This window comes from Scatophagus argus, chromosome 8 (assembly GCF_020382885.2).
Source record: "Scatophagus argus isolate fScaArg1 chromosome 8, fScaArg1.pri, whole genome shotgun sequence".
NCBI lineage: Eukaryota > Metazoa > Chordata > Actinopteri > Scatophagidae > Scatophagus > Scatophagus argus.
The window spans coordinates 12,632,844-12,654,868 of NC_058500.1; the positions used below are offsets into that span (position 1 = coordinate 12,632,844).

The window sequence follows — 22,025 nt, forward strand, 5'->3', positions numbered from 1 at the left end:
AACCGGAGCAGAGAGTACATGGTTCATCTCCATTGTCCCTCCTGCAAAGTTATTTAATCCTCCATATTGTCCTTGTTATTTAGTTTTCTGCTGATGGTTCTTATTCATTGCCTGCCAAGATATTACTGTGTTGTGGAACTCAAACTATTATTTCTGTTTGTTGTGTATTGCTGGCAGTTGTTAGTGGAGTTCCAAAAAACTTCTTCTGTCGCTGCCTGGCCACTGTAAAGGCAGGAGTGTTAGGAGCTGAGGTTGTTGTGTATGTGTGATGGAGAGTAGAGATTATGTTATTGTCTCTTCAGTCTTTTGTTGGCTGCAGCATGTCGGCCTGGTTCCTGGGAGAGTTTAATATAGATGCTGTGTCAGTTAGTTTATCTGTCCACTTTCTCAGTCCTCGAAACATTTCTTTTTCTCAAATATGCTTACATGTATGCATAGTTGCAGAGAAACAGATTTGTGCAGTGAGCATCGTTCAGATGACTTTCCCTTTGACTTGTGTCTCATGCTCAGAGAAAACTGTTGACAAATGATAAATCCTTGGCAGGGGTTTCATTTCCTGTGTGCATGGCAGTTTATTCCTGGTGCTGCAGTTTATGTAGAAATCCCCAGGTTGGCAGTTTATTGAATGTAAATCAGGCTGGCTTAGAGGCAGAGGCTGTAGGAAGGCTGCTAATATGCTAGCATCCCCCCAAATGGGAGAGCTGCTCTCCTTCTCCCTAAGCCAGATGTATTAGAGGCTAATTCTCTGTTCGAATGTGGTGCAGGCGGCTGCGGTGGGATCTTTATGGAAGCTCTTGTCACTTTTAGGTACTTGTTTTAACCAAGTTACATTTTATGATCTGTGTGTGGTTACTAATCTCTTGGATGGATAAAGAGGACTCAGTGGGAATGCTTGTGGTTTCCTTGAGGGGCTGCCAACGTGCAGGCAAATGTTCTGCCTCGTATAAATCCTAATGCACCTCCACGCTTTCTTTCTTTCAGTGGCATGTCTTGTAGGATATAAATATTTTTTTTTGTCATACCCGTTGAGAGAAATGTAAAGAAATGTATTTTCGTTTTCCTCTCAGGCCTAATAAGATCCCACATCTTGAGGGTATGACACAAAGACAGAACATATTGAAAATCACGTTAAGTCAGTTATATTTTCCTTCCCCAAAATAACCGATTTTTTTTTCAGTGGACTTTACAACCTGTACAGTACGATCAGACCTAAGTCCTTACTGAGGCAAAAATGAGGATCAAATTAACTGCATTTTTCTGCTTAATATTCATTCATTCACACTGAAGCAGGCATCTGAAACGGGTTTGCAGTTCAGGCTGCACATATTCAAATATCATCCTCTCAAAGCTTCTCCCAGCATCGAACACAACCCACAGAACTCTACAGATCGTTTCCTGTGAAGGAGGTGAACTTTATTTTCTCTGCTTCTCGTGTTTTTCTAAAGTGGGTCAGCAGATGTTAGAGGAAAAAATGGAGAGAGAGAGAGAGAGAGAGAGGTGGAGGAGGAGGAGGAGGAGGAGGAGGAGGAGGAGGAGGAAGAAGGAAAAAGAGCCAAAGCAAACTGTTTGCTCTGCAGTGTGGGCTGATAGGAGAGATAGAGAGACGAGTGGGAGAGAGTGAGGGGAGGAGACTGCATCTGCTGCATGTTCTGGTCTGATGCTGGTAAAATGAAATAAAATAAAGAAAAACTTTCTGTCCTTTGCCCTCCACACACATTTCATGTATGGAAAGGTATACATTTGCTCTTTCACTCTCATTACTCCTTTGGTTTTGCTTATTATATCTCCATTGTCTTTTATCCATGTGTGGGTTGGGCACCATTTAGTGTATGACACTTAAAAACGTATTTACTGTATGAGCGTGAGCCTACTAAAGCCCATTCAGACTCTTTATTAGGCGTGCAAATAACAAGTCTTTTCAGTATTGATGTTCATAAAATGTCAAAGAATTGTGAAAAATCACCTTCACAGTTTTCCACACCCCAAAATGACATTGTTATATCCATCCAACAGTTCCAAACCCAAAGACTCTTAATCTGTTATTAAATATGAACAAGAAAAGCAGCAAATCCTAACATTTAAGAGTGTAGAACCATTAAATTCTTGAAATTTTTGCTTGAAAAAATGACTTAACCGGAATGGTTAACTGATTATCAAAATAGGAAACAATTTTTTTTTAAATTAATTAATCCTTGCAGCTCTGCCCTATGTGTGGCTGGAGAGTCAAGGCCACCACTCCCATATAACCAGTCCTATCGGACAGTCATCAGTATGATTAAATGCTTTAGTAAAGGTAAGCAGGCCAAGTTCCTACATGAAATGAAACATAAAGTGATCCACATGGTAATCCTGGGGGATATTCACAAGCTTTATGTAAAACGTAAGAATCGTGTCATGTAGTTCTCACTGAGAAATTATCAGAAGAGCACAATCAAAGGAAGGCAACCAGTTCATATTTGGAACAAATCCCTGAATTATCCATCCAACCACTGTAAACGGTAATCGACCCAGTATTGAGGACCATCTGAGAATTACTTGGACGCTCTCATCACACAGCTTGTGTGAGGAGGGTGGAGCTTGTTTCTGACGCTGTTTGTACGTGCTTGTGTCTTTTTTGTGTGTCTTATCTCTGCTCTACTTCTTCTCCGGAGACGACCTGATAAGCAAAGGTTATAACAATAATTAGGATATTTCCTTTTGTGGATCTTGTCTGAGGTCTTCTCGAGTGTGATAATATCTATAGGCTAAAAGGCCCACTGCTAAGAATTCAGCCTCACTCACAGCCACAGTCATCTCCTCTCGTAGGTGCCGTTATGAATAGTTTTATGAAGCCTTATTAAATTCAAGCACACAAATTTTGAATTTATGATGTGTGCAATACTTCGTGTGCCAAGCATAAGCTAATGTTACACGTTCAGGACAATTTTACTGCTTCATTGTCGGAGCTGCTATTTACTGCTCCGTTTCCTTACATCTGTTTTGTTTGTTTTCCAGGCTCACACAGCAAGGTGAACCATTGTAGTGTCAATGAACATGGGTGTTTGGACCTGGATGCGTGTATCCATATGAGCAAGCTGTGTGATGGAGTCCCAGACTGCTCCGACGGCTGGGATGAGGGGCCTCACTGCAGAGGTAATGAACACAAAGAAACACGCACACACGTCTGCTTACTTCCATTTTCTGCGCAGTGCACTCATAACGGATAGCATCATCATTTTCTCTATCTCGTCTGTCACACAGACACAAGAGGGGTCGGCCTTTGTTGTGGGTAAAAAGTCACCAGCCAGCTTCTCCCTGCTAGCATCTCCTTGTCTTCCCATCCAAAACTATAATCTCCAGCCAATAATCTCTATTTAGGCCCTTTTAATGAGCTGGTCTACTCTGGCTTGTGCAATTACAATGGAATTTCTCTTTCTGGGGAGAAAAGTCATTAATTTATCAATCAGCTCAGTTATGAGGATGTTTGGCCAAACCCTGCGGGAATGATGAGCATTCAGCCCGGATGCGGCCGAGAAAGAATCCCATCAAAATCCTCTGCTATTAATTAGAGATGATAGAAGAGTGAGAGATGGAACATATTGGATCCATAGTGTTGCTCTTTGTTACTGCAGACAAAGAAGCAAACACTGGCTGCCTTCAGAGGATTGCCTCAGCATTCAGCAAGGCAGTTCTTTTTGAAGCTCTGTTTAAAGTGGTAGCAACTCATGTTGGGTTACATGTGTGCTTTTCATTTCTACTGTGCACACCTGTGTGTCCTTCTCTCTATTTTACTTGTTGTAATAGTGACACATTGCGCTATTCAGTATCAGTATCCCTTTTCCCGGAATATGAAGTCAGAACAAATATTTACGATCAACACTACAGTCTCAGTAGACCAAAGTCCTGGAACAAAGGTTGGCGTGCCCAGCTCTCAAACAGTGTCTGTAATCTTGTCTCACCTTAATAGTTTTAAGTATTAACCAAAGCTTCTATTGTCTATGCCAGTGTATGCAATGGTAAATATGAGTCATTTCAGATATGAGATTACATAGATTTTAAACATGGGTTTGATGTTTGCTCTTTTTGCTCTTTATTTTTATATTATTTGCATTTTTGTATGTTTTTAAGGCGAGTTTTCTATTATATTTGTATCATTTCTCGCAATATAGTAGCTCTCCTTCTAAAGAGAGATTTCTTATTTGACCGCCTGGTGTAGATAAAGGCTGACTGAATGAGTAATTCTTGTGCAGAGTTGAGTTATTAGATTAAAAAGTTGTAGTGAATTAGTCAGAGTAAAGGTTTGTCCAAAAGAGCAGGAGCACTGTTGGGCTGATGAAGTGGACAGTTGTACAGAGTGGGTGAGAGTGTTGGTGTCCCACACACTGGTCATCACTGCTAGACGAGCCTTTACACAACACAGCGACGATGTCATCCAATCACAACATGCGCCGCCTGTCTGCGAGGACACAAGTCCAGCTGTCCTCAGTAAGGCACTGGTCAACACATACCTACACTTAAACACACACCTGCATGTTCAGGGGCTTGTAATTCATGCACGTTCACACTAACACACTCACACAGTCACATTCTTGCAAATACACACCCGAACACACCCATTACCCCACACACAAACACAACACCAGTGTGTCCAGAACTTTTTTGGCTGTGCGGATTGCGAGCTCCCCTGTTTCAGGGAAAGGCCTGGCCTTTCACAGGCATCTTAGTGTTTGCTTGTACAAACTGCCAGGTTGCGCAAAGTATACCTGGGTGCAGATGTCTGAAAGCACACTTTGTCAGTCAGCGTGTCCAAGTAATTCTGCCAAAGTTGTTGACAAGAGTGGTTAGAAAGGGGAGTGTAGAAAGGTAGGCCATGCAGGAATTTTATCTCACTGAAATAAATTTCCTCAGGATTTTCATCATGTGTGGGATTAGTTGGTGTAGTTTGTGTGCAGGAATGATAGCAAGGGAGTAACCAGGTGGGCTGGATGGTGCGGTTGATACTGGCAATGTGGCAAAGGGTTCAGATACAGCCCTTAATCTCTCATTGACGCTTTCCAAATGAAAAAGTAAAGTAAAAACAAATCAGAACGTGCATGTAAGCTTATGGTGACAACAGGAATAAAAATGTTTAAGATTAATTTTGCCCAAAGTTGTAACAACATACAAATTTTGTGTTTTGTTTTGTTTGTAAGGATGATGTCTCCCACTTATGTTAACGGTCGAATCACGATTTGTTATGCTGGTATTTTCTCATTGCACAGTCCTGATTAAGCATCTTAACTTTTACTGAGTTTTTGAGTTTTAATCTTTGAATAAATTGCATCATTTTTTTTCCTTTTGTCAAAAATAACTTACTTTTTTGTTCATTTAATCGTGACTGTCTAGAGAAAAAGCACATTTTGAGGTTGCTTGAGGAGGAACTCCACACAACATTTTTAAAACATGCTGTTGCTCAGACTCCTAGCAGAAATTGAGGGTGTTGTCACCCTCTAAGTACCTCCTTTGATGCAAAAGAAAGGAGCAATAAACACTCATAGTCTCATAAATGTAAAGGAGGTGCCTTGCTCAAGAGCACGTAAAAGGATTATGTTAAGAATGTTTTCCACTGTGGTTCAGTGATCAAAACCTGTGACGCTCGAGTCTCAGTTTTGCTTGTCTTCAACTTCAGATGTTCCTTGGTTAGAGTTCCATGCCTATATTTAAAAGGCCTTTTTAACTACCAATTGCAGCCTTCACAGACAATTGGCATGTCATGATGTTGTTTTTCTGTCATATGGGCGAGAGTTAAGTCTATTTAGCAACCTATAGTTTACATTTGTCTTTTCTCTGCCATTTTGTGGGTGATGAGGCCTCTCTTGGGTGGGCAAAGCCTTAGACCTGCCTCCCTCAGAAGTGACTGATTGATTGGGAAGAGAAAATTGGGTCATGGCAGTACACTTGAGAGCTTCTCTCCTTTCCTGGCTGTCTCAAAGGGAGCCCTGATTATCATAGCGACCTCATGCCATTGTTTATGCATGCAGTGGGCTTTCATTGTCCTTCATGTCCCACTAACTGTGGAATGAGAATCGGTCATAGGCTACTCGAGGCTGCCTCTGGAAAGACCACATTTTCATCTTTATTCATGAATGAGTCTTGACCTAAATGAGTTTATTGGCTGCAGTCAGAGTTGCATGACAAGACCTGTCTTATTGCCAGTCACTGTATGTAGAAACACTGGAGTGTTGTTTAGCTGTGTATGTATTTCATAACTCACAACAGGCTGCAGACTGAAGAAAATCCCAGTATTAATTTTCTTAGTCAAGTTAAACTGTTGTCTGTTCGGGAATGTTTTGTGCCACAGTGTGTGTACTTTGTGTATTTGTACATTGGCATTTGAGTATTTGTGTGAGTTTAGATTTAAGCGTCTGGGGCAGCACACTGCCACTGTTTGGAACTACGATAGCTACTGTTTGCTCATTACTCAAGCTGCTGCCCTGCTTCTGTTTGCATATGGTTACTTTGCCCCTTTGACTATGCAGCTCCAACAACTGCCCATAAATACACTTTTGTTGAGCCTTCCTGTCTGCCTCTTTCCTATGCGTACCCACGTACCTGGATGTATACATCATTATCTCCTATTTAAGACTGATTTACGGTACTCAGCAGTGCTTGCTTTTTTTTGCAATGAGGCGTTTACCACCAACCATCTGTGACGAAATGCACCATAAATCCCAATAATCACAAAGTATGAGGCAGCAGAATTGTTCGAGATCTTGTTTAACTCAGAATGCTTATCTGCTAAACTTAAATGAGATTGGTGCTCTTAAAATTTTACTTGGTAAAAACTTTGTCCAAATTCTCCATAATATTATGAGCAATGCTAAAATGCATATCGATACCAAATGAACAGAAATATTTATAAATTGTTCAGTTCAAGAAATGGAAATTGAGTATTTTGATGGACCTGTGCAGGAAAACAGTAGGCTTCTGTCAGCTGCAGGTAGAGGACAGGGACATGTGTGGACCTGTTTCAAGACAGTGAGAGCACAAAGGTAGGAATGTCCTGGGAATTACCTCTCTTTAAAATGTCGCACAGCAGAGTATCCTGTTCATACAGTTACTGTTTGGTTCAGTTTCTGCTTTCAGTTACGACGACTGGGTGTAGAAACACAGGGACGCTTTGTTTAATTTATTTTAGATTTTCTAGCAAGTAAAAGCATTCGTTTTCATGCCAGTTGATGGATAGATGAGGTTTTTAAGGAGAGGTGTTTATGAAATCGTTCAGTCATGACAGTTTTGTTGCGTATATGTGGTCATGATCTGAGCACCACCCAGTCTATGTCTCATCCTACGTCACTTTGTTGCACCCAGCGTGACCCAAATAACTTTTAGAGTAAAATGTCATGTCTTTTGCCATTGACTGGCTATGGATGAGTCCAAGAGCAGTTCCTCACTGTCATTCTGTCTCCACTACCTTTCCTAATGTTCTTTTTTCCTCATCAGTCACCCATTTGCCCTTTTATTTGTACCCACTATGGGGCTGCACTGGTTCCAGACAAATTATCAGAACGTACATATCCGCATAAACGTGCTTCAGCTCTCCTTTGAGGATGTCACAACCTCACTGGGATGCATCTGGAACTTGTGCTGTCATTATCATACATGCACAATCAGATTATCATCAGCTGTAGTCTGCATGCCTGTGTCACTGACGTCAAAAGTGCAGAAATGTGCGATGTCTTCTGATGAAATTCAGTCCAGTGAGCCTTTTGGGAAACAGCCTAATTTCACTCCCTACTTCTTCTTCGCATAGATGAGTGAAATTGAGGGTTGTCATCCATGCAGGATCAATGGCTTTGCCTTGGTTGTTTAGGATTGAAGGCCTCCTGTGTGTCACTGTGTGATTTGTTTGCTTCATTCATTAACCCTTGTTCAAACGTCTGACACGCTGCTGTTACTTTTTTGTTTAGAGCTGGAACTTTCTAACCACTCCATATCCTTAAGCCCTTTATGCACTCATTTCCACCTCCGTTTGCTTTGCTTTCTACATTCTCCTGTTGTTTCCTGTTCTCGGCTTCTTGTTTTCTGTCCTCACCTCTCTGCTCTCGTGCTCTTCTCTCGCACAACTACAAACACTCTCTGAAGGTAGAACGAGGCAAAGGGTTTGGAAAGGCACATTGCAGAAGCATTTTTGACTCTCACAAAGGGAAAATACATTTCTTTGCAAAGTATGCATTAATGCATTTTTTCAAGCTACAGGTGGAAGCAAGTTGCAGTTAATATAGGTCTTACCATATCACACTTTTTGTTCTAATTTTGTGATAAAACTTGTTAAAGGCACAAAGATGCCTTACTTACTTTGTCCCATCACCGATTGATAATGAGATAAGGATGCAGTAATTAGAGCAATATTAATTTTGTCCATATCGCCCACCCATAGCTAGACACTTGGGTACAAAATGGAACAAGAAGACCCTGAACAGAGGTGCGTTTTGTGGGTGTTCTTAGCACTCCAGTTGCCTGTGGTCTTTCACAATGTGAGGCTCAGTGAATGGATTCGATATGGGGCACAGTGTTTGCTGGGGGACTCTTCCTTTCAGCAGGGCCACAACAAAAGGGTCATTGTGGCCCAGAGTGCCACAGGCTTTATATAATAAGGGCCCTTCGCTGGTCCTGTCTCTGCTCTTCACTGCTACACTATCACTAGCTACTGTTAAGCATGGTGTGTCCATGACCATTCACTGCTTTTTTTTTTTTTTTCTAATCCTGAGGTGAATTTCATTCTGCTGTTGGAAGCCTCTTTTCTCTTTTTACTTATTTGCAGTTTTGTCATGTCAACTTTACTATTTACACTTGGTGTAAATCATTAAATGATAATATTTCTCAATAAGTTCACTCAAGTTCTGAGTGAAGTTTAGCGCTTTTGATCAGCACTGGGTGTGCAAGTTTCACTTGGTTGGTGAAGGCTTTGGCCTTATTTTCTGATGCAAAATGTTGCTGTGGTCACTGTCATGGCACTTCAAAGGGTAGCCAGGGGCGGTCACAATATCATGTCAGTGTGGGGTTTGATTCAGAGATAAAAGCTTGAAGAATTGGATAGAACAAGTTCCACTTGTGTGGATGTGTGATAGAAGGAAAGAGACAAGAATATATTGTTAAGTAAATAAAAGCAGATTAATATCTGCCCTTGCACACTGTAATTCTGACCTTGGGTCCTATGACCAAACACCTATTCCATTTGTTGCCTAGCGTAGACACACATATCTGCATGTACGCACACACACACACACATATACCCTATAGATAGCATAATGAGGGGATGTGTGGTTGCCCCTCTTTCATTTCCTGCCAAAAGGATGTGTCCTTGAGTACCCTCTGGGGGCGGGATAGAAGAAGCCTCTCTAACACGTGCACATTCAAATCAGCTCGTCTGATGAATGCACAAATGCATGCGCATGTGTTACTGCCTCTCTCTGACGCACACACATTTATTCACATACACACAATCCTGTCTGATCTTTCAGTGGAGATGTGATAGGATATGACATGATGGTTCTGTGAAGATTGTCCTAGGATTAAGATGACAAATGTAAAGTTGAGCTGCATAAATCTGATCAAGGAGGCAATTATTTAAACAGATTTCACTGAGCCTCTGTCGTTATCCAGAATTTATTTGCCCTCTAAATTGAGGCCTCTGAAGATCTACTGATATGTATGCTGCCTGCACATTCCATGTTCAAGTCTTCACAATATTTAATGTTCTCTGTGTCTCTGTTTTTCCTCTGGTTCAGATCGAGCACCAGCCTGTGCCTCCCATGGGTGCCAGTTTAACTGCGCTGTGACTCATGACGGGCCTCAGTGCTACTGTGGCAACGGCTCTGAGATTGCTGCAGATGGAAAGACATGTAAAGGTGAGTGGGTGATTTGGCACAAACTCATAAAATCATCTGATTACTCTCACTTTCTGCTTGCTGACTGTAATACGCGTGGAGTAACATGTAGAGAAGATTCTTTTTTATTTTCTTCTTTTTTCTTTTTTTTTTTTTTGGGACAAACCACTTGCCTCAAGGTAGAAGATGAGTACATGTTCCAGGCTTTGGAAATTCTCTTTGTGTTTTGTCACCTAGCACTGAAACTGTTGTATCTAAGTACACCCAATGAAATAAGCTGTGAATAAATAATGCATTCTCTTATTCTCCTGTAGATTTCAATGAGTGCAGTGTGTACGGGACGTGCAGCCAGACGTGCACAAACACTGAGGGCTCCTACACCTGCAGCTGTGTGGAGGGCTACCTGCTGCAGCCAGACAACCGCTCCTGCAAAGCCAAAAATGGTGAGAACACATGCACGAGAAGCTCAACAGAGACAGTTCATCAGAGTTGATTTGCTACTCCTTTGAAAATGGCTTCCTGCTGTATTATATCAGACAGTCAGATCTGCAGGGGTTGTCACCTCCATTTGTTTTACAAGCTGTTTAGTGCAGAGAGATGTGTTAGTGCGTTCCACTTGTACTCGTAGGTAGTTTTCCGAGTTGACTTCCGAGTTCAGAAGCCAGAAGTGACGGTTTGGTTTCATGAGATCTCATGAAACCAACGTGTCGACTCGGTTGACCTCAGGGAACATCAAGTTTGCAAACTGAGTTGTCTTTTGTGGTGGCAAATGGAATGAATCCAACTCGGTTTTTAACAGATGTGACGTCACTCCATTTCTCGAGTTACGACTTTCAAGTATAGGTGGAATGCATCATATCACACTCGTGCTATTAATGTATGGCCTTTAACTCCTCTCCATCTCCTCCCCTTATTCTCCTTCTTCCCCGTTCTGTCCTTTGTCTCCCCTTGCTTTTGCCCTCCCCTCCACTCTGCTGGCCCTCCCCAGAGCCAGTGGATCGTCTGCCTATGCTGTTGATTGCTAACCTCCATGACATCCGCTGCACCTCCCTGAGTGGCTCCACGTCCCGGCTGCCCCCAATCACCACCAAGCAGACTATGGCTATGGACTTCATCTATGCCGAGGAAACCGTCTGCTGGATAGATGTGGGTGAAACTCCCGCCGCCACCCAGCTGAAGTGCGCCAGCATCCCCGACCTCAAGACTGTCACTAACATCCGCACCATCAACATCTCCCTCAGCCTCCACCGTGAGTAGTAGTTTCATTGATAAAAATGAGAGAAATATCATCCGACTGTCACGGAAGTTAATGAGCTTTTGTTTCTATAAATAGTATTTTCTGCTGACACAGTATTTCCACTAAAAAGTGCAAAAGGCACATTGAAGGCATGACAGTTTACTTGTAAACTGCCAGTACACGAGACATATGAATGCCTTGCAAAAGAACATGCACCCAGGTAATCACTTCCGCTTGCCAGCTAACCACATGTAAAATTTCCACACTCAAGAATCAGAGCGTCAGCTTTGCATTTGCTGGCTCAGACAAATTTAAGATGGGAAGCAATATGGCCTCATCTCTGAAAGCTGCTCATACCAGTGTAAAAGTGTCAAACAGAAATGCTGAGACCAGCGTTATTTTTTTTAGACGGTTGTCTTTGAAGACCAGGGGCACCCTGACATATCACTAAATCATCTCATAGAGGCAATATGTGTGTAGCTTACTTACAGTGATAGGATACATATAAGGCTGCCAGCATGCCCTCAGCAGGTTGTTTGCACATTTTTTGACAGGAAAACAGTAACCTACTGTGTAGCTTGATTTATGTACTGACTGCTTGGCTATTTAGAAACTTTGAAGTGTATTTTTCCGTTGCTCTTGTTTGATTTGTTTAGTTATATCCCACTTCCAGTCATTGATTTTTGAAGATAAGACATGTGGCATCAGGATTCCTCACAGAAGTCCTCTAATGTGTGTGTGTGTGTATTGTGTAGGAGGGCATAATATAGACCACAGCTGATAAACACTGACAACTGATAGCTGATAGGTATCGTCCCAACTCAAAGACTCACCTATTTTGCAACACCCAGACAAACACAGTCTAGCATGTGAACACTTCCGTCTGACAGAGACTTACTCATGTAACGCTGACATGATTTATCTCTGATTACAAGCCTGACAGGGTTTGTTTTTATTTGCATGGCTGACACAGCCATTGCTCTCTAAGAGTGGGGGCAGAAATGTAGACAAAACATGAAAGTGAGGGTGTTGGTTTGTGCGCACACACGTGCACATGTGCGTGTGGGAAAGCGTTCCCTTGAGAAATGGCCCCAGGCGTGAAACGGCAGACGTGAAACAAACAAGTGGAGGAGCCAGTTATGTAGACCCTGAAATGTGGGATGAGAAGCCGGCGTGATTGGAAGTTCTTTGGCTCATATCCACTTCAAATGAAGCTTGTGTAACTGCTGTCACCGCCAACAGCTGGGGCAGAGCTGAGGTGCAGAGACTCAGTGAACCCCAGCATCCTAAAATATTATTTTTCCCAGTTGATTCACTGCACTCTTATGAGTGGCCCTTATCCCACCTCAATTTCACTGTGTTGGCTTGCAACTGTGGCATTTGATTCATCTCTCTGTTAAGTGGTCTGAGGGGTAAATGGGAGCGAGCAGTGGAAGTGAGAAGGGACCCTGAGAGAACGATTGAAACAGAGGAGACAAGCGAATGATAAAATGAGAGGGAGAAGGTAGTGATTTGCTGTACCTTAGAGGTGTGTGTATGTGTGTGTCTGCGCACAAATGGTCATGCAGATGGTATTTACATTCCTCCGCTGGGTTATGTCAGTCTGAACAGCCCCTACATTCCTCCAGCCGTCTCATGTCCTGTCCAGTCAGGTCACTTTAACACACTCTTAGCTGAGGCTCAGATATGCTACACACACACACACACACGCACGCACACACACAGACCCAAATACCTTTGACTCATGCACCCATTACCTAGTGACATATTACCTTTTATGAATTGAGCCGTTTCACAGGTCTCTGTTTGGCGGTACACTGTACACACTTCTCTGTGTGCTCTCCCATTTGTGTTCCTCTAAGAATATGTCTGAATCGCATTGTGTCCTTTTACTTCTAAGTCAGGTTGTTGCAGTAGCTTATTATTTTATTCTTCTTAATTTGTCTCCCTGTCTAAATTATATCTGTCTTGGTGCTGCAATAACCTATTTTCAGAAGAACTAGACTTGAAGTTTTACCTAACGTAATGTTGATATCAAAAAGTTGAATAAGACAATGAGGTCATTTGAGATTTCAGTTCAGGAAAAGGCACTGCAGCACTCTACAATGAGCAGGGCAAAGTGAGCTGTCTGACACATGTTATCTGTGGACCTATCTCTGTGCTTTGCTGGGATGTGCAGTCAGAGTTTCCCTCAGGAAATTGTTCAGTAATGGCGATAAGCCACTCAGATTTGTTGCGTCTCATCTTGTCACTACCCAATAGCCTCACTCTTTAAATATATGGCTTTTGCTGTTTAGGACATCATCATTTCTCTTTTTTTTATACTGAAGGTTAATACTTTATTTCGTAGAAATGTGAAAGTTGTTAGTGGAGGTAGTATTAATTTCTAGTAATAGGTAGTGGAGACAGTTTTATCTCAGCTTAGTCAGAAGGTTTTTTTTTTCTTTGCTGCATTTACTGTATGATTTCCTTGTGGTTTAAAATGTTTAAATATGTAAACCCTGCATCCTCTCTTGAGTAACCCTATTGCCTTTCCTTTGTCTGAAGGTGAACTTGCTCTTTTTAAAATGAATTCTGATCTTATAACTGGTGCCAACATAGGCACTTTGTCAGCTCTAGTCAGTGTTTTATAGCAAACAGGGCTCAGGTGCACTCCTAAAAGTGTGGTGAGCAAACCTGGGGATTTGCCTTAGATGGATATGGATGGAACAGTGGATAAGGAGGTGGGGGGTTCACACAAACAGGATGATTTATAACTTCTGGGAGCCTGAGAGAGCAGGGCAGATAAGTAGACGAGGGTTCCAGATGTGGCCCGCTCTGTCTGCATGTGTGAATCTCTGCTTGGGAAGATAAAAGGGGACCGGAGCCTACCATCCCTCCCTCTTCACCCTCAAAGCTGAACTCCACAGCAGGGACCAGCACTTCTCCCCTGGTCTCTCTGTCCATCATTCAAGCCTCCCTCCTTCCTCCTTCCTCCTCCTAGCCTTTGTTCTTAAGGCTTTTTTTCTGAATAATCATGCACCGAAGGTCTTTGTAAACATGGTTCAAGATTTGATATAAATGCACTGTTTCCTAGGGAAGGACATCCTGTCTTTTTTCTGTTGTTTTTTTTTTTACTTGGAGGTTAATGCACATGGGATCATTGTTATTATAACCTCTAAAATAGAAGTCATATGTCAGAGCCTTTTGGAAAAGCATTAACACTAAACTATAAAACTGTGCTCTTTAGGGGTCAATGAGGGTTTTTCACAGATTAAGAAAATCTTCTTGGCACAGGGAGGATTGTAGAAGATGATGATGACGATTAATTTCTGTTTTGCAGAATGATGTAAATAAAGGAATGCTTGAACTGACATGCATGCAAATGGAGGAAATAACATTTAAGTACAAATTTTGTGGTCCTGTTCCTGAGTGTAGGCACCGGTGTGCGAGTAGACCCTGCATGTAAATACCTATGCTATTTAGACAGAAAGCATGTTTGTTGTTGCCAGTAAGACCCCTTCAGTTTGTGAAACGTTTCCTCAGAGCAGTGTGAGCTGGTAGGTGTTAAGGGGCAGGAAGTGAAAAGGGGTTGGGAGAGAAGGGTGGTTGGATGAGGAGAAAGGGGTGGCTTCATTCAGTTTCCCAGCACATTTTCCACTTACCAGAAGCTGAATGAGTGAGGACGTCAGCAGACTCTCTGGCTCTTTGGAAAAGGTGGTCCACTAGTTGTTGGCTGTTACACAACGCAGTAGTCTCTGTGTTGCACAATTGGCTCTCTAGTCTGTATGTGAGTCTAATCAATGCCTTGTGGAGCCGGGCTTCCAGCTGGATTTCTTTAGCAGAGTATGGTTTTATAGCTGATACCAATGGGAGTATCACTCTCCCTCTTAAATTCATGACATGGCTTTGCCTGTTGTCAGAAAATCAGTTCTGATGTTTATGAAACATCTTGGACTGGTTTTTACTCCCTCCCTCTGTGCTTTCAACCATTGATTTTTATTTTTATTAACTCATGTATTTAGTTACCTCTTTTTTCGATGTGAAATGGCCAAGACCTTTGCTGACAATTAATTATTTCCAGCCTGGGGGTGCACCCAAACCTTAAATTTCTATCAGTACCTTTCTGTTTTTCTTGCCCATCCACTGCCACAACCCCGTCCTCCTCAGCTCTGTTTATTTTGGAGCATCAAACATACTGTAAGTGCCATACGTTGCAGGCCTCTTGGAGCTCTGTTTATCTTTGGCAGGTTTTACATTGGGTCCAGATGTGCACAAGTTCTGTTATGGAACTTTCTTTGGCTCCGTCTTTGAGCAGTATGGTTGTCATTGTTGGAGTATTCAATGCAGATGTGTTTTTTATGAATGGTCAAAGCCCTGGGACGGGCCAATGGTGTCGTACATAGGCCTGTCAAGATAACTAATTGTGGTTGGACTGTATATTGTTTCAAAAAATAATTGCGATAAATGATGTTATTGTCATATTAAAACCTTTTTTTGCCACTGATATAATGATATAATAGTATAACAGTGCAGTTGATTTTTTAATTCTTAAAATATTCTGGTATTACAACTGAAATGTAACAATGTAAAAACAACACAAAGCGGTAAACAAAACGATTAGATACAATGATCAAGGTCACGCACCTATACTGATAATTCAATAAGTCGTTGACCTAATTATCGTGACCTTATTATACCCGCTTTTGCTTCTCGACGTCAAAAGGCCGCTTTGATAGTATATGTGCGAGTAGTGAGTCTGTGTGATGTGCATTTGTGTATACAGTGTTCTGCTTTGAAAAGAAGTGTGGTAGCAGCTGTAAAAACACAAGACTGTATGTATCTTCAAGCCCTCCCCTCGTCACAGCTGGGACACCCTGTGGTCTGGGATTTCTGCACCCGGTTTCATACAAGACAAAGTTCTCAGAGAGTGAGAAATATTTTCAGTACTAGCTTTGCACTTCAGTCCCTAGAATCCTGGTGGTGGTATATATCTGAATTAAAGCTACGTATCTGCAATGCTTCCTCTGTCTGAGTTGATGGGTTACAAAATTTCAAGTTCCTCTTTGAGACGAGTTGTAACTATATATAGGGTCACTTTGAGTGATCTTCAGGTTCGTCCTCAAAATGCCCGAGCTTCATGTGTCATGTTCCCGTGTTGCTGTGATGAGGTGAAGCCCCTTTTGCTTTCACTTTATCTTGTGTTTTCCCTTAATTGGTCACTCATTTGTATGGTACTTGTACTCTTAAAAAGTTTTTCTTTTTTTCATAGGTTATGTAATCTTGCTAGCTATTTAGCCACACCGTTGAAATTTAAATCAAAACCTATCTTGCTCTTTCTGAAAACTAGTTGACAATGTTAATAATCTTGCATGAAGACCCCTTATTCGAATATTGTACTTTATTTTGTGAATGAACTTGCGTGATCTGTGGGGTCTGTTTAGACAACCAGTGACATTTTAGCTTAGTTCTTCCTCTTGAAACACAGCTACAGTCCTGTAGAGGAACCACTTTTTCAGTATGTCAGTGTTGTTATATTAGTTAGTTTCCATGGCTCCATGCTGGTAAAGTAAAACAAGTGCTAGTAAAACTTAACTTAAAGTAAACATTTAATGATATGGTAGATCCTCGCATTTATACGAATGTAAAGTCTTGATTTTCTCTCTCCTTGGAGTTCCTTTAGAAGTTCACTGAGAGGAGTTCAGATTATAAAGTGGAGGCCTTCACTTCTTGCTCTTTATCTGTCACTTTTTGCCTTTCTTTCCCTCCCCCATGCCCTGTTAGCCTTAATCAAAGCTAAGTGGAGTGCTGGTAATGGACAACCTGTTAGACCCAGTGGTGCAGCAAGATGACGGAAGCTCATTCTTTCAGCACTGTTACTCCAGAGTGTGGGCACTCTTCAAGAGAGGGTCATGGCATCATAAAATGAGAGGTTTTTGAGGCGGATATATGACCAAGCGTTGTATGACTGTATTTCCTTTGCTCCGTTTATTAATGGTTCTTCTCTTCTCTTCTCCTTTCCTCTTCATCCATCAGATGTGGAGCAGATGGCTATTGACTGGCTGACCGGAAACTTCTACTTTGTGGATGACGTGGATGACCGCGTGTTTGTCTGCAACAAGAACGGTCAGACATGCGTGACCCTGCTGGACCAAGAGCTTTACAACCCTAAAGGCATTGCCTTGGACCCTGCCATGGGGTCTGTATTCTCTCCCCTTCTTGACCTAATGCTACCCTTTAGTACTGTTTTAGCAACGCTTGAGAGGAAAACACTGTCTTATGATCAGACGACGTGCTGACCAAGCAGTCGAAAATCAAAGCACTTCCTCCAGATGGAAACTTAGACAGATACTTGTGTACCACATAAACACTTGCATGTTGATTGTTTCAGGATCCTAATACTGACAAGCTGCTATCTGATGTAGTTCTCTTTTCCAAAGTATCACTTCTTCATTTTTGTTTTTTTTTACGTGGTTCTGGAAATGATTTCCAATCCGTTACAATGACTAATACAAATATTTCAGTAGTGGCCAATTGTTTAATGTCAGGTCCAAGTGCAGTCATCCAACTTCTTAAGGCATATCATTTCCTCTTACTGATTAAATTTCCTTTTTTAACTGTACTGAACCCCCTTTATGCTCCTCTTCTTCTGCAACAGCAAAGTGTTCTTCACAGACTATGGATCCACACCAAGGGTGGAGCGCTGTGACATGGATGGTCAGAACCGCACTAAGCTGGTGGACAGCAAGATTGTCTTTCCCCATGGTATCACACTGGAACTGGTCAACCGAATGGTGTACTGGGCTGATGCCTACTTGGACTACATCGAAGTGGTAGACTATGAGGGCAAGAACCGACACACCATCATCCAGGGACTGATGGTGAGGTTATGAGTGATGGCTCAAAAAACAAAAAAATTCAACTAGACCCAAACATACACAGAGGTGCAGTAAAGAACACAGTCTTCTGAGTTCAACCTTTTAAATGGTTGGACGTTGCCAAACAGAAATCATTTGGAGTCCCTATTGACTTTTCAATTTTCCCTTTGATAACACAAAGCATCTGTTTTTCAAATTTGTATCATCATTGACTTAACTTCATCATCTTCAGAGGCACTGCTGTTCTATCCTCACAGAGTCTGCCTCTCCTGGGGACAAATCCTTTTTATTGCCTTGATTGATATTACTTAAAGAATGTGTGATTTTCCTGGCTAGTGCCTCTCTAGACATATTAGTCTCCAGCTTGGCTCTAACTTATAGTGGAGTAATGATCTTAATGAAATCAGGACTGCAGTGGTGGGAGGATTTTGGTGGCGGTGGGGGAGGTAATATGATCCCAACCCATACATCCTTCTGACAGTAGAGGAGAGCTGAACAGAATAGAACTTTATACAAGCATAAGATGAGAAGTGGAACCATGTATGTTGCCCTGCACCATGAGAAGGACACTCTCTCAGTCTCTCTGTCTGTGTGACATTTTTTCACACTTTTAGATCCTGTCAAAGTATTTTTTATCCTGGAAAGTAGTTTGTTAGGAAAGTTTTATCATGTAGAATTTACCAGGCAATGTTCAAATTTAACAAATATAAATAAATGAAGGCGTGTACATCTAGGATATCGTGCAAGCCACTAGTCATGAACCGTGAGTTAAGAATGTCAGCATTTTCTTTTGCAAACTCAAGACAGCTTTATAAAGTTACTTCTTTACTGTCTGAATGTATTTTAGATTGAGCATCTGTACGGGCTGACTGTATTTGAGAACTACCTGTACGCCACCAACTCTGATGAAGGCAACCTCAACCCCAAGACCAGTGTGATCCGAGTGAACCGCTTCAACAACACCGACTACCATGTGGTGACACGGGTAGACCGGGGAGCTGCACTGCACGTGTACCACCAGAGACGCCAACCTCAAGGTACTCAATCAAGAAGGCACAGCTTGTCTTCAATAATAACTGTTCCATGTCCTCTGGTAACACTTACCTCTGCATGACTGTTGTGTTTGTGCCCTTCTCTTCTGGCTTAGTGCGCAGCCATGCATGTGCTCTGGATCAGTTTGGAAAGGCAGGAGGTTGCTCTGATATCTGTCTGCTCAGCAACAGCCATAAGACCCGTACCTGCCGCTGTCGCTCTGGATTCAGCCTTGGCAGCGATGGCAAATCCTGCAAGAGTGAGTATCAAGACTAAGGGAAAAATTTGATTAGACAAAAATGAACCATTAGTTTCATGATTGATTATGGCAGTTAAGTAATGGTGGTAACAAAATCGCTGACAGGAATAATTCAATTTTTCCGCTGAGAACGTTTCTCTTCTGTTCTTCTGCAGAACCAGACCATGAGTTGTTCTTGGTGTATGGTAAGGGTCGTCCTGGAATCATCAGGGGCATGGACATGAATGCCAAGGTGCCAGATGAGTACATGATTCCCATTGAGAACCTAATGAACCCCCGAGCTCTGGATTTCCACGCCGCTAGTGAATTCATCTATTTTGCTGATGCCACCAGCTACATTATAGGCCGGCAGAAGATAGATGGCACAGAGAGAGACACCATACTAAAGGAAGGTAAGAAATGAAACAACAGTTTTGCACATGGTTTTAGGCATTTATGGAGGAATAGAATTCAGCCAGATTATTCCATGTCATTTTCACTTTATTCTCTAATAGTTTCTTTTTCACACTGGCTTTCCTTGTTTATCTCAGGTATTCACACAGTAGAGGGGATAGCAGTAGACTGGATGGGAGGCAATCTCTACTGGACAGATGATGGGCCTAAGAAGACTATCAGCGTTGCCAGGCTGGAGAAGGCTTCTCAGACTCGCAAGACTCTCATTGAGGGGAAGATGAGCCATCCTCGAGCAATTGTGGTGGACCCCCAGCATGGGTGAGGCACTGGAAGGGAGGGTGTTGTCATTTTAAAGGCTATTCTTTTCTCATAAAGGCTATGTTGAAGTCTTTTATTGTCTGAGGCCTTGTTACTTGCAGCAGTGTGGGCTGCATGCACTTGTTAAACTCATTGGTTAGATTGGTGTGTGTGGGAGCTGGTGAGTTTTCAAGAGATTTTTGGATACTCCCATCTTTGTTTTTTTTTCCCCCCCATCAAAGGGCATCAAATCTCAAAGCAACATTTGACAGCTCCAGCTTTCACAGAAATGTCTTATCTCACATGGCTTTTGAATGTGGTGATACCTCTTCTCATCTCCCAGATGGATGTACTGGACTGACTGGGAGGAGGACCCCACAGAGAGCAACAGAGGGAAGATCAAGAAAGCCTGGATGGATGGTTCCCATCACCAAGTGTTCCTGACCAGCAAGACGGTTCTGTGGCCTAATGGCTTGAGTCTTGACATTCCTCAGGGCATCCTGTACTGGGTGGATGCTTACTATGACCGTATTGAGTTGGTTTACCTCAACACCACTGAGAGAAAGGTTTGTAATACTAAGGAATATACTTAGACTAAACTACATTTATGTATTTACCAAGAGTAAAAAAGATTCCACCCCTTATTATTTAAAAACAAAAACAAAAACAAAACTCTAATATTTGGATCTCTCTCCTGATTTAACAGGTGGTGTATGAGGGGCAGGAGCTTAACCATGCCTTTGGCTTATGTCATTACAAACAATTTCTTTTTTGGAATGAGTACCGTGGCGGCAGTATCTACAAACTGGACCAGGTCACCAAGACAGTCACCCTACTCCGTAATGAGAGGCCACCCATCTTTGAGATTAGAGTGTATGATGCACACCAGCAGCAAGGTACATCTTCCTTCTACTCATTCATTCTCTTACCTGCTAATAAATGAAATATGATGACAATATTCTAACTTTGTTCATGGTTTGCCTTTTCGTTTCAGGCTCCAATGCGTGTCGAGTTAACAATGGTGGCTGCAGCAGTCTGTGTCTTGCTATTCCAGATGGCAGGTCCTGTGGCTGTGCTGACGATCAAACCTTGGATGTGGATAATGTCACCTGCAAAGGTACTCAGCGACTTTACCAACAGAGAAGTTTCACCAAAGATCCATGTGAAAGGCTATGGAAAATCCATTACTCTGCAGGAGTTAAGGCTGCTAAAGAATTCTAGGCTGTACTTTCATTTTGAAAGCTACACTATGCAAACTCTTTTCCAGATCTGGAGAGAAGTTTTCAAAATCTTTACCAATAGAGAGGTGAAATCTGACCCACGCTCCAAAAATCTTTGTGTTGTTTTGGTGTTCGGACCTTGTCTAAATGGCCCATCTGTTTCTGCTCCTACCCCTGATCTCATCTTCAGCCAACCCCTCTTACGTGCCTCCGCCCCAGTGCCAGCCCGGGGAGTTTGCCTGCAAGAACAACCGCTGCATCCAAGAGCGCTGGAAGTGTGATGGGGACAATGATTGTCTGGACAACAGTGATGAGGCCCCTGAGCTTTGCCGTAAGTGTGCCACGTCATTGTCATGGTTACGCTGCAACACATAGATAAACAAAAATTCGAGTTAAGGAACTTAACTAACACGAACCGACATAGTGCAAACTACATTTTCCAAGATTATCTTTTTCCATACAATGTAATGTGGCTTTAATTGTCCAGATTCCTCTTCATCAGGCCTCCTCAACGGGCTTCAGGATTATTTAGCAAGTTGAAGTAGTTACGTTTATAAAACGTAACTGAAGCCTATTTTGAAAACCTTTCTTTCCCTAGACCAGCACACCTGCCCAGCGGACCGTTTCAAATGCCAGAACAATCGTTGTATCCCCTTGCGGTGGTTGTGTGATGGCGACAATGACTGCGGCAATGATGAAGATGAATCCAACACCACCTGCTCTGGTATTTTCAAAGCTGGAGTATTTTTTAGTTTAGAGCTCATTGCAGCTTTTATTATGATGCATCATGTTTTAGAGATTGTGACTATATTTTGTATTTGTTGGATACTGAATTGGTGACGCTAATCTTATTTCTTTTATGATGACTATCTCGATGTCTCA

At 42.2% G+C, this 22,025-nt stretch overlaps 1 protein-coding gene across 1 annotated transcript in view; it reads left to right on the forward strand.

Moving 5' to 3' along the window:
• LOC124062779 (low-density lipoprotein receptor-related protein 1-like) overlaps positions 1–22,025 on the forward strand; it is an 82,040-nt gene that overhangs the window by 23,427 nt on the left and 36,588 nt on the right. The window contains exons 3-17 of the mRNA XM_046395732.1: positions 2,995–3,132; positions 9,750–9,869; positions 10,163–10,291; positions 10,837–11,097; positions 17,101–17,263; positions 17,723–17,945; positions 18,790–18,979; positions 19,090–19,233; positions 19,389–19,625; positions 19,764–19,944; positions 20,267–20,489; positions 20,630–20,819; positions 20,918–21,040; positions 21,334–21,474; positions 21,742–21,867. Coding sequence (XP_046251688.1) covers positions 2,995–3,132; positions 9,750–9,869; positions 10,163–10,291; positions 10,837–11,097; positions 17,101–17,263; positions 17,723–17,945; positions 18,790–18,979; positions 19,090–19,233; positions 19,389–19,625; positions 19,764–19,944; positions 20,267–20,489; positions 20,630–20,819; positions 20,918–21,040; positions 21,334–21,474; positions 21,742–21,867 — 2,589 coding nt within the window. The remainder of the gene's footprint in view (positions 1–2,994; positions 3,133–9,749; positions 9,870–10,162; positions 10,292–10,836; positions 11,098–17,100; positions 17,264–17,722; positions 17,946–18,789; positions 18,980–19,089; positions 19,234–19,388; positions 19,626–19,763; positions 19,945–20,266; positions 20,490–20,629; positions 20,820–20,917; positions 21,041–21,333; positions 21,475–21,741; positions 21,868–22,025) is intronic.